This window comes from Phaethon lepturus, unplaced genomic scaffold (assembly GCF_000687285.1).
Source record: "Phaethon lepturus isolate BGI_N335 unplaced genomic scaffold, ASM68728v1 scaffold1445, whole genome shotgun sequence".
NCBI lineage: Eukaryota > Metazoa > Chordata > Aves > Phaethontiformes > Phaethontidae > Phaethon > Phaethon lepturus.
In genome coordinates, this window is record NW_010542673.1 from 12,152 (window position 1) to 24,036 (window position 11,885).

Consider the following 11,885-nt stretch of genomic DNA (forward strand, 5'->3'; position numbering starts at 1 on the left):
TCCCGTCAGTGCTACAGGACCAGATTTAATGGTCTAGTAAATCCCTTCAAGTCCTGTATTCTAAAGTGAATCAGGCCTAAAAGTTAGCAGGAAAAAGAAGTTGCTTTTTGTGAAAGTGAGCTGATGGACAGGAGAATAATTATTTATAGGGTGCCACATTTTGCCAGTGATCAGAGGGGAAAAAACAGCACTGTCCCTGTGAAAAACAGGTTGTCTTTGCTGCCAAAATTCTGAACAACACCAACATCGAAGGAATACCAAACAGCATGACTGTCAACTGAATGGGTGCAGAACAGCAACAGATAAAGCGTTTTTATTAGCAACTATGAGTTTTGTCTGGCTTTATTTAAAATGCAGGTTTTATGTCAACTTTTATACTAATCTTTATTATGCATTTCATTCCCATTTCAGTCAATTGCATGAATACTATAGTTTCCTCCAATAGAATGGCTGTAACAATACAACACTAATTCAGAAAATATGAATATTAGCATAAGTGCCTAAAGCAATTCCCACATTTGAAAATAAAACAATAAAATAAATCAGCTGCATAGTCTGGGCCTACAGGCTACAGACGAGTGACGCCATTTAAAGGCGGAACAACAAAAGGTTGATAAATCCAATCTCTACAAGATCTAAAGTCTCAGACACAATACACAGCTCCTTTTTAGTTTGGATTCTGGAACTTTGCTTTAAACAAATTTAAAGAAAATAAATAAAAAGGAAGCTAGAGATATTATCTGCAGCCTGAAGTCTAGGACAAACTTTCTAATTGTTGAGTGGTCCTTATTGTTAAGCAGTAAACAAACTACATGCCAAATTTGTTCCTGATTGTTTAACACAAGCAAAAACAGTCCGAGAGATATTTAGTGAAAGGTAATGCAAGACACATGTTTGATGAGAACCCCAAAGCGAAAATACAAAGGTTCGCTTTCCCCAGAATAATATTTAGTTAGTGCATGGAATTTTGCAATGACTCTCGCTCTCTGGTTCTGATTTTGACTGCTAGCATTAAGCAAAACTATCCCAAGGCTCTCACTGGTTAAGAAAAATTACTGGACATTACAAAAAAATCACATGCAGGAAACTCCACTGTACAAAGGCCTATAGCTTGTAATGGTTTCAGAAAGCATGCAGAAACCCCAAAGTTCCAAACAAGATGTTAAGAGGCAGGAGCAGGGCAGTAATGCAGTCACTTTCTCACTAGGTGTTGTGACAACAGATCTTTCCCATGGATTCAAGTGTATTCCAAATGTAAAATTGGCACTCACAGAACTGGACCCATCATATCTTTCACCCGTATATCCTCGTTGTCTTACGGATATAACAGAAAAATATTATGCTCGGGGGGGAGGGGCTTTTTGTGGGTGTGGGTTTTTTGTGGGGTTTTTGGTTTGTTATGTTTTTTTAAAGGTAAATCCAGAACTGACTTCTGGCTTGTAATGGCAATTGTGAGAGTAGAAACAGGGACTACTTCAAGTAGTGAGGTCACTTTGGTACAATAGGAGATCGAATATTTCTGCTTAGTACTTACAAAAAGAAAACCAAACTCCCAAAACCAACACAGAGTCTTGGCTGTCTAACAGCATATCCGTGCTGTTGGCACATAATGATTTAATGGAACTCAACTTTTACCACAGAACATCAATCATGAAGTATAATTTGGAGCACTTCTCAGTCTCCTACCCTAATCAAACCTGGAATCTCCTCTGCAAACTAACTGGTTACTTTTCCCACTGAAGATTCTCATAATCTATAAGGAGATACCTAAGGTTTCAAAATTCTCTTTGTCATATACTTCTAGATGCAAGTTGTTGACATGTTATGCAAATTAGTGCAGCCAAGCAGCCGTGTCTGCCAGTTTGTGGATGCTATAACTTTATGCTTGAGGGTAAAGATTAAACATAATATTTACTTTTCATTCATTTTCTCTATTACCCTACTGTGCTTTCATAAATAAAGCTTTTAACAATACAGATGAGAAACAGTTCATGCCCCTTTGTCCTGTTTTATCACTAAAATAGTATTGTTTGACATGAATATCATAAAACTATGACTGTAGAATGAATCTTTTAGTAAAAGATTGCTACCCCAGTTAATATTCTTCACTTATTACATTAGATGCAAAATAACTTCGATTGCTTAGATTCAGATATAAAGTAATAAGTTAGATGAGCACTATGTTCCTCAGCAAGAGCCTGAACAATCGTAAAATGTCCATTACTAAAAAATAACAATATTCTAATGTTAAGGCCTGGAGTAGGGGATGGAGATAAATAGCGAAGTTTAAATTCTTTAATTTAAAAGTGGGTCACAAGAATTTTATTTTTCCGTACCTATAGCTCCTCTTTGAGAGTTTAGCTCACTGTTATGTACCACAACTATAGTTATTCCTTCTTTCATCAGCTAGAGGGCCAGGTACTTAAAGTTTAGTTTCTATATTTTTAGATCTTATGTTTGTAACTGTCTGAATGTCTCTGTGGATTGGTAATGCAAATGCATATTCAGATGCTACAATATAAACTCTTAAAAAAAAAGATAAAATTTCCTTAGAAAATTTGTATAAAAGCCAGAATTTTCATTCATGGTCTGCAATGCACTCAGCAGGTGGATTCTGCAGGTGATCAGCCCCACTGTTATGAACAATCTTGCCACTGTGTACTCAAATTAGGCATGAATAGGGAAAAAAAACCAGCAAACAAACAAAAAGCAGCCAAAGACAGGTGAGAACTCTATATGGTATCTAATAGGAGATAACAAAATACAGAGAAAACCCACAAGCTGTAAAAGTTTTTAGTGTTCCCACTTTTAGAGTGGGACAAACGGTTACAGACAGAAGTATGACATTATTCACTGTACCTACTCCAAATGAATATAACATTTTAGTTCTTGCTGTTTGTACTGAAATCAGCACTAAGCAACAAAATACAGGCATAAGGAAAAATCTGCAAAACCAATACTTCTATAATCTAGAGGATTTTTGTAATTCTCTACAAATAAAAAAAATAACTTAATCTTAAAACCTTGGTTTTCATGCTGACAGTAATAATTCTGTTTAGCTTGTAAGTCAGGTATGGTCTGATAGAAATACAGACAAGTACATTCACAGGTAAGTTAGACAGTGATTTTTTCATTAAGTCATCATGACCACTGTACTAAACCCTAATTTTTAGGTGAAACACATTCAATCCATATGCACGTCTAATTCTGCAGCAATCTGAGTTTGCTTGGTTCAAATTTAAAACCTACTGCATTAAAAAGCATTGCTTCTTGCTTCCTTAGTGAAATCAATGTGGACAGAGAGATGGGAGAAGAAAAATGTACTGCTATCTCCATATTTTCTTCCTTTCTTCTCCTCTTGATGTCATCCAATGCTACAATGTCCACTGCACTGAGCCCTTGCACTGAGAGAGTCAGAAGCACCATGGTGAGAGGGAGAAAAAAAAATATTTGAAAGGTGTAGAACTTCTGGCTAGAGAAATGTGAGATCTCCTGCCTGGAAAGATGGCTGTAACTAAGATGCCTCTACTTGACAGTGTCGGGTACAGCAAGAATTGCACTTAGCCAGGGGTGGCAGCTATCTTTCTGCTGGGATTCAAGATCTGGGTTACGCTTTTTAGATACGCAGCTTTCAGTCTCACAGAACAGCTGCAGCTCACTGGCTCCAACCCAAAGACTACTTTTCTCTTTATTTGAGGAAACTTGCAGTAAGGCTTTCCCCTGCAGAGGTCTTCCAGAGCATAGAGAAACACGAGGCCGTTGTCAGATACTCTACACTGTTCCTCTGGTTAAGTAACAAACAAACTTTCTCACCCCACAGAATCTGTAAGCAGCAGCAGCAGCAGCACCTAAACCAGGCCGTTACATCAGCAGAACCTTTCTAGTGAGGATGCACGTACAAAATAGAGAAACCCACGGAGCTCTGAGATCACAAGATGAGTTTGCAAGGTTGTCAGATGCCAAGCTCATATGTTTTTAAGCTTGCAAATATACGATTAGAGAAAAGAAAGCAGGAAGGAAACAAGAATGAGAAGTGCATGTGGTTATTAGAGAACATCAGCCTGGGAAGTCTGAACAGGTAGAGATATTTGATATATAGATGCAGTCAGGTAAAACTGTTTGCAACAAAAAGAACTTTGTAGATACAATTACAAAACAAATAATATAGTAACAAAACATGCAATAAGCCCTACAAAGAAGAGAATGAGAGGTAAAAACAGAGATCACATTCATATAGAATCTCATAAAAGAAATTAATCTTACTAGCCAAGTAAGGGAGATATAATTTAATTTCATAAATAACTTCATGACATTATTAATTATTTGCTCATATAAATAAAAGAGATGCATCAGTCAAGTCCTCTAAAATTCCTGTCTGTGGGGGCAGCAGAACCCCAACTGTATTTCTGGAGAGTGCATAAAAATCACAGCAAATATTCGTGCCATTGACACAGATCAATAAGTTTGGATACAGAAAGTTCCTTAAGACAGTACCTCCGCTATTTGCAGAGGGAATAAACCCTCCTTTCCAGACAATTATGTTGCCCTTGATGTCATTCCTTGTTAATGAATAAACTTTTATCTGTTAACTCAACATGGCATTTACCTTATTTACCAATTTATACTTATTTTATGTGGCATTTTATTTCTAGGCGTATTCTATTACCATAGCTTCTTTATGTTCAACTTAAAAATTCAAAAATACTGAAATCATTAACTAAACAGTTTTATTGATACATCTTGTTTGCATCTACGGCTTTTGAAACAGAATGAAACTTTAGTAACCTATTATTTATTTTCTGGGGTAGAAGGGGGAGATTAAAATCTTAATGTCAATAGATCAATAGTGGACTTTCCATATGAGAATATCCTTAACATTTTTATTTCATTTACATGATAGATTATAAACACATGGTCTGCTCTTGAAAAGTTCATTGCAGTTACATGTATGTAATTTTCCAAAAACACAGTTAGAGGGTTATCAGTAAGGCTTCTGAGATGACTGTTCAAAAGTTAGGAAAGCAATCTATGCAAGTCAGCTCAGCCCCTTCTATATACTTCTTATGCTGACCATGATATCAAGATTTTCTGATGATGTACCATTTTCCCACCGAACCGATTCAGCGCACACTGGCCAATGTTTGCTATGTAAGTATGTTTTTAATATTGCATTTACCATCATTCTTGCGTATGCAGCCTTAATCACGAGACCATCCTTTTTCCTCCTACTTCACTAATTATGTATTTTTTAAGTGCTGCAACAACAGATAAAAGCATTTTTTACTCAGGTAACATCTTCATTTCCTAAGTAATCATTATGAACTGTGTTCATTCCACACAGTCCACACTAGCTATGTAAAGGGTCCTATGAAAAATAATATCCAGCCATATAACCAAAACCAGTGTTGTACCTACATGGTACAGCTGAGCAAGACACTCCAAGAGTGAGTTTTCACCCTTTGCTTGGGTCAAACACCATAGGTTTCGTGCGATCCACTGTTTTCTGAAAGGAACATCCAGGTGAAGAGTACCCCAGGCTCACAACAAGTTTCTGAGAGAAATTACTTCAGACAGAACCCGTCAGATCTCCTCAGTTCTCCACTCCCTCCCCAGTTACTCATCTTAATCTTCCTTTGCCTCTCTCCTTTTGGCCCGTTTTCCAACCTGGCAGTACAAAGTTAGGAAAAAATCTTCAGAATTATACCTGGAGTCTCTTCTGAGCAACAAGAACTGAGATATAGCCTGTGGAGTGGCACAATTTAAGAAACCCTTTACACAACTAACAAGACATGTATCTGAGAATATTTTTCCATATTTCAAGTTTATGAAACTATGTAGACATGAGCAAAACCAGACTTTGTTTTCTTTCTTAACATTGGCAAAATGGAGACACCCAATGTGGGGGGAAAAAAAAACCCACCCTAACCCAACAAAACTTGCAGCCTGAAGAGCTAAACTTTGGCAAAGTTATAACAACAGGGACTTATAATGAAAGCCAGACCACTTTAATAGGTAGCAATGAGAGCCCCACCTATAATATAGACCATAAAGGACTTTCTTTGAAGATTTAGTAGGCATTCTCATTGAGTGAGCTTGCACACATTTAGAGCAGCTGAGAATTTGACATATACGTATTAACAGACCAAAATAAATCACAGCTTTTGCTGTAGCACCAAATGAGAGACAGTAAGAATAAAATCAGCTGCATTCACAAGTAAATAATCATTTTTTCCTCTTTCTTTAAAGTTCTGGAATGAGTTTTAATGTGGCTTTCATTCAGTGTTAGATGTAATATTGATTTTTATAAAGCATTATTGACTTATATTGTTTTAAGTTATTTGCAGATTATCATGCCAAGGAAGAAATACTTAGTGCCAAAACTTGGGTAGGGTGAAATGAACTCAGTTGTTAACTCAAAAAAAACCTCCAAACAACCCTCAACAATATAGATAATTTTACCTCTTAAAAAGGGGTCACCACTTAGAAAAAATTATACCATGCATATCTATATACATACACAAGCAAACATAGAATATACTCTATGACATATAGCATAAATAGCTCTTGTGTGCAGAACAGCAGTGTACTCAAAAATAATTAATCTTTCAGCCACTAAGACATCCCAAAACTATCAAAACATTTTCCAGATTAGCTAGAATTGTGCCCCCACCCCCACCATATGACTCCTCTGCAAATACATTTTTCAGTTTACAATAAAAATATTATTTGATTGAAATCAGATGTTTATGGAGAGTATCAAATATTTTATGCATTCTAAAGTTATCTGAGCATTTTTTCCTTACTACTATTTCCAGTGTAGCTAGTATTTTACACCCAATCTGTCTAAGCAATACATCCGCTCAGCACACCCGCACATCTACGCAAGGAGGAAAACCAATTGCCAGACTAGAGCGTTTCTGGAAAGCAGCAGAGTGAGCTTTGCGGGTCTTGGTTCTGTTCTGTACAATGCTCCTCTGTAGCTCAACAGGTGACAGAACACATCTGCTCTGCATAACACGTCCCTGTAAAAATCACTACAGAAACACCATTTGTATGATCTTTACAACACCCGTAACTATCATAGAAGCCATGTAAGTCAGTAACCACTTAAACAGCACTTGGTGCTTCCTATAAAAACATACTTGTGGAATTACAGCCATGCTTTCCCCAAATAACTGTTTCTTTTGCTAAACATGGATGGACTTCATTATCCAAGTGTTTACTGCAGTATAAATGAGGAGAATTTAAAAAATGAAGGCCTGCATTCCAAACTGCTGAGAGGGCGTACATAGAATATATTTGTGAAGCTGTTCTACTTCAATTGTCTCATGTCAGTACTAAGAAAAGCCCAAGCTGGATCTGCACACGTGAACATTTAACTTACACATCTGCAACACATGATAGCTCTAATTGTAGTTTTAATGAAAGCCTGCAATTGTCTGTTTGGTTGATCTTTCCCCCCAGATCACAGAATCATTAAGGAGATACTGCAGTTCATCAAATCAGACTTCTCGACTAGGCAATTTCTCTCTCTTTTGGAGAGCAATACATTTTTTTGAGGAAAAGAAACACAGAAGAGAAAGACAGGGGATCCTCTTCTGTCAATTAGGTGGCTCACAGGAATGTTCGTTCTAGATGATGGCATCTACTTAGATTGCCTTAAACGTCTGTGTGGAAATTTCTGTCATAAACAACTTGTTCTTTTCGAAGTAATTAAGAACAATCAGTCATTTACATTTAGTTTTATCTAAATTTTATTTGTTTCATGACAATGCATCTAAATTTTTGAAGAAATTGCAAGAAAAATACTCAGTATTAAAATGCACATCTAATGTTTATTCATAATTGCTGTCTGTCTTTAACCACTGTTTATGTTACAGAATTAAACAGTCATAATTTCTGCTCTCTTTAGAGATTTTCATCACCAAAACTTATGAAATACGAATGGACCAACAGTTCATAAGCAAAGCATCAGGCATACTTTTGCACTCCTTTTTTTTACTTAAAATGCTATCATACTAATTTAATTAAGAATAACCATTAAAAGGGGCTTTTTCTAGAGGGAGGGAAGAAAAGCAAAGATCTTGCACTTTGGAGATTTATTGCAGAACAGCAAGGTAGCAGCAGCACCGTTACCTTTCCTCCCATCCCAGTTAGTGCAGCACACAGATACGTGATGAACAGCCACAGGAGTGTGGCTGAACTATCCTTCCCACCCCTCAAGACAAATGTTTTATCTGACACATTGGGATAACCATCTTAACTTCGCTACCAGTTCTGTCACCTACAGCAGGTTGACAGCATAGTAAAGAGCACCTGCACGTTTATATTGCTGACCAAAGTGTGCCTGTGGGGGCAAGATCTCCAGAACTACTAGGTGAAGAGGTCATATTCAAACATATGATCTACTGCATGGAGATTTTGAAGAGCCTCACTATACATTCAATGTGGAAGAAAATCTTACCTAGCATTAACCTGTATGTTAAAAGATGATGGAAATTCAAGCCTAGTCTTGAATTGAGTACAGGAATGTGAAGAGATAAAACAAGAACTTTAACTGTTGTTTAGGATTCTACATATCAACATTCTCCTCTATAGTCTGAAAGTTTAATTACAAATTAATTATCATACCACAATATGATTTTCACACAGATACCAAGAAGATTACAGCTCTCCAGTCATGTAAATTTTCAGTTTAAATTCTCTTACCCCCGGGTTTAAACTTCTACATTTAAAATATGCTGCTGCTTATTTTTATTTTATTGTACAGCATTCCATTTCAAGAAACCAGTTTGATTGATGTTGGATTTTCCCAACTGTGCTTGTCATTTATTGTATGCATAAACTTCATATTCATTATATATACATATATACATATATATACACATATACATATATATAAAAACACAACACAAACTTAGAGCTATTATGATTGGTATAACACTAGGACTTAGACTCTTAAACATAATTTTTCTCTGAAGCCATGGTAATTCATATGCAACCCATGATTTAATTTATAAAGTTAATCAAAATAATTTATATACCACTCATTGCACATGTGCAATCAATTTTAAAGCATCATATATGCACCTAATTATTTTAGTTTTGTTTTTGTTAATTTTAAAGTGGATAAAGCAAAGATTTTTTTTAAAGAAAATACATACTTGAAAAGTAATTTATAAAAAAAAAAAACCCTTCTGTCTTTAACACATATAGCTTTGAAATATTCTCTCCTTTTCTTATATTTCTACTTGGTATATACATATAGTAATGATTTCACACCAGGCAAAATTCATCTCAGCTGCATGCAAAAAATCTGTCTTTATGTAAAAAACAGCCTAGAAAATATCTGAAATTAAATGAATACTCACTTGTTTAGTCTTTGTTTTTGTAATGGTGTCCGAAATGGGTTTCTTCCTCTCTTTAACAGCTGTTTTAGAAAACAGTTCTTCAAATTCATGATAATCTATGGAAGGCTCTTCAATTTTTTCCCACACAAGTGAAGCACTAGAATCTCTAAAGTTAAGCAAAAGACCTATGTAGGGCAACGTCAAACTAAATAAGTTCATAAATGGAGGAATGAAGAAAATAAAATAGCAATTTAAAAGTTGTTGCCTGACTTTTGCTAGCAGCATTTTTATAAGGTAAACTGTTGATTCTCCCCTATACTTGTTTGTTGACACACAATAATGGTCAGGCTCATTTATATTCACCTGCTTTAAATACACAGGAATATAAATAGGCTGTATACAGGCTATGAAACAGACATGGACACAAAGAGAGGTAGAAATAGACAACTATTGACAGACCACCTGTGTGGCAGCAGCAAGAACTTGAAAAGAAAGAAGAAATTCATCATTAAATAACAGCAAAAGGGTTTTACAATCAGTACGCAGTGACATAACAAAAAAGTTAATAAGGAAACTTCTCATGACCAAGAATGATATTTTACAAACAAACAAAAAGCATCAACAACTGAAAACAGTATATCAAAGGCATATCAAAGTAACGGCTACCAGAATAGCTTTATCACAGAATCACACAGAATCACACAATCATTAAGGTTGGAAAAGACCTTTAAGATCATCAAGTCCAACCATCAACCCAACACCACCATGCCCACTAAACTACATCCAGAAGTGCCACATCTACACGTGTTTTTTGAACACTTCCAGTGATGGCGACTCCACCACCTCCCTGGGCAGCCTGTTCCAATGCTTGATGACTCTCTTCATAAAGAAATTTTTCCTAGTATCAAGTTTAAAGACTTATGCTGCCATGTAAAAAACCTGCAGTTTGACTCTGCCTGCTGAGTGTACAAGGCGGGAAAAAAAAAGTATTTCTAGGTCACTGGAGAAAGGAAAGAAGAGGGTAAAATGCGTTCAGCATATATTCATCTAGAGGGAAAACTTGCAAGCTGCTCCAGAGAGAGACCAACCCTATCTTGAAAGTTGAGGGGAGCACAAATACGACATTTTAAAAACATCTCATGGAACACTTAATGGCACACAATCATCCCCAGATCCCTGATCAACGCGTGGTATGTAGCCCCAAAGGACAGCTGAAAACACTGCCTTCAAAGAGCTTTCTTGTGCAAATAACTTTACTCAGAGCTTGTGCGCATTAAATAAGATGGGCACTCCCTTTACATATCCAACTACAAATAAAATCCTGTTTGCACTGAGGTTCTCTCAAAGACCTGCCTAGCAGTAAATAAAGACTTTTGCCCACAACACAAAACACTAACAGCCATAAAGTGAAGACACCACTCTCTTCACAACTCTACAACTTACCTTTTACTGTGGAGCTGAATTCTTGTCCAGTAAAGAGGCTTCATTGGCCGAGAAGGCTCTATCACATGTTTTCTGCTCACTTTCTCCTGATTGATCCCCATTGCAAATAAACCAGATGGTAATGGAGGAGGAAGAAACCCACAGACCTGTGGAACTGATGGGTAGGTGCTGCCCTGGGCTGGCGCTGGAAGGGGTGGTGCTTCCCCTGGCAAAGGTGGTGGGGCTGGCATCCCCAAGCCAGGCAAAGGAGGGGGTGGTGGAGGGACACCTGCACCAGGCAGAGGTGGTGGAGGTGGTGGAGCTGGGGCACCTGCACCAGGCAGAGGTGGTGGAGGTGGTGGAGCTGGGGCACCTGCACCAGGCAGAGGTGGTGGAGGTGGTGGAGCTGGGGCACCTGCACCAGGCAGAGGTGGTGGAGGTGGTGGAGCTGGGGCACCTGCACCAGGCAGAGGTGGTGGAGGTGGTGGAGCTGGGGCACCTGCACCAGGCAGAGGTGGTGGAGGTGGTGGAGCTGGGGCACCTGCACCAGGCAGAGGTGGTGGAGGTGGTGGAGCTGGGGCACCTGCACCAGGCAGAGGTGGTGGAGGTGGTGGAGCTGGGGCACCTGCACCAGGCAGAGGTGGTGGAGGTGGTGGAGCTGGGGCACCTGCACCAGGCAGAGGTGGTGGAGGTGGTGGAGCTGGGGCACCTGCACCAGGCAGAGGTGGTGGAGGTGGTGGAGCTTAGAGGAGGAGGAGGAGGGGGGGGCGGGATGCCCCCTCCGGGTAGAGGTGGGGGAGGTGGTGGCAGCCCTGCTCCAGGCAGAAGTGGTGCTGTGGGTGGAGGTGGTATTCCCAGGGCCGGCAGAGGAGGTGGGAGAGGGACACCAGCCCCAGGTAAAGGTAGTGGTGGTGGAGGGGGAGGTGGGATACCCCAACCAGGCAGAGAGGGTGGGACTACTGCTCCTGGCAAAGGTGGTGGTAGAGGTGGTGGTGGGACTCCAGCACATGGGAGAGAAGAGACTGGAGGCAGCACTGGTATCTCACCACTTGTCAAAAGTGGAGGAGGAGGAGGAGGGGGGGGGGGCATCATGATGCCTGGGGAAGAGGGGGC

The 11,885-nt window shown here is 38.8% G+C and overlaps 1 protein-coding gene across 1 annotated transcript in view; it reads right to left on the reverse strand.

Annotated features, from left to right (window-relative positions):
* LOC104621584 (formin-2-like) overlaps positions 1-11,885 on the reverse strand; it is a gene marked incomplete at its 3' end in the record, with an annotated part of 76,732 nt that overhangs the window by 3,167 nt on the left and 61,680 nt on the right. The window contains 3 exon segments of the mRNA XM_010288106.1: positions 9,372-9,516; positions 10,794-11,509; positions 11,511-11,869. Coding sequence (XP_010286408.1) covers positions 9,372-9,516; positions 10,794-11,509; positions 11,511-11,869 — 1,220 coding nt within the window.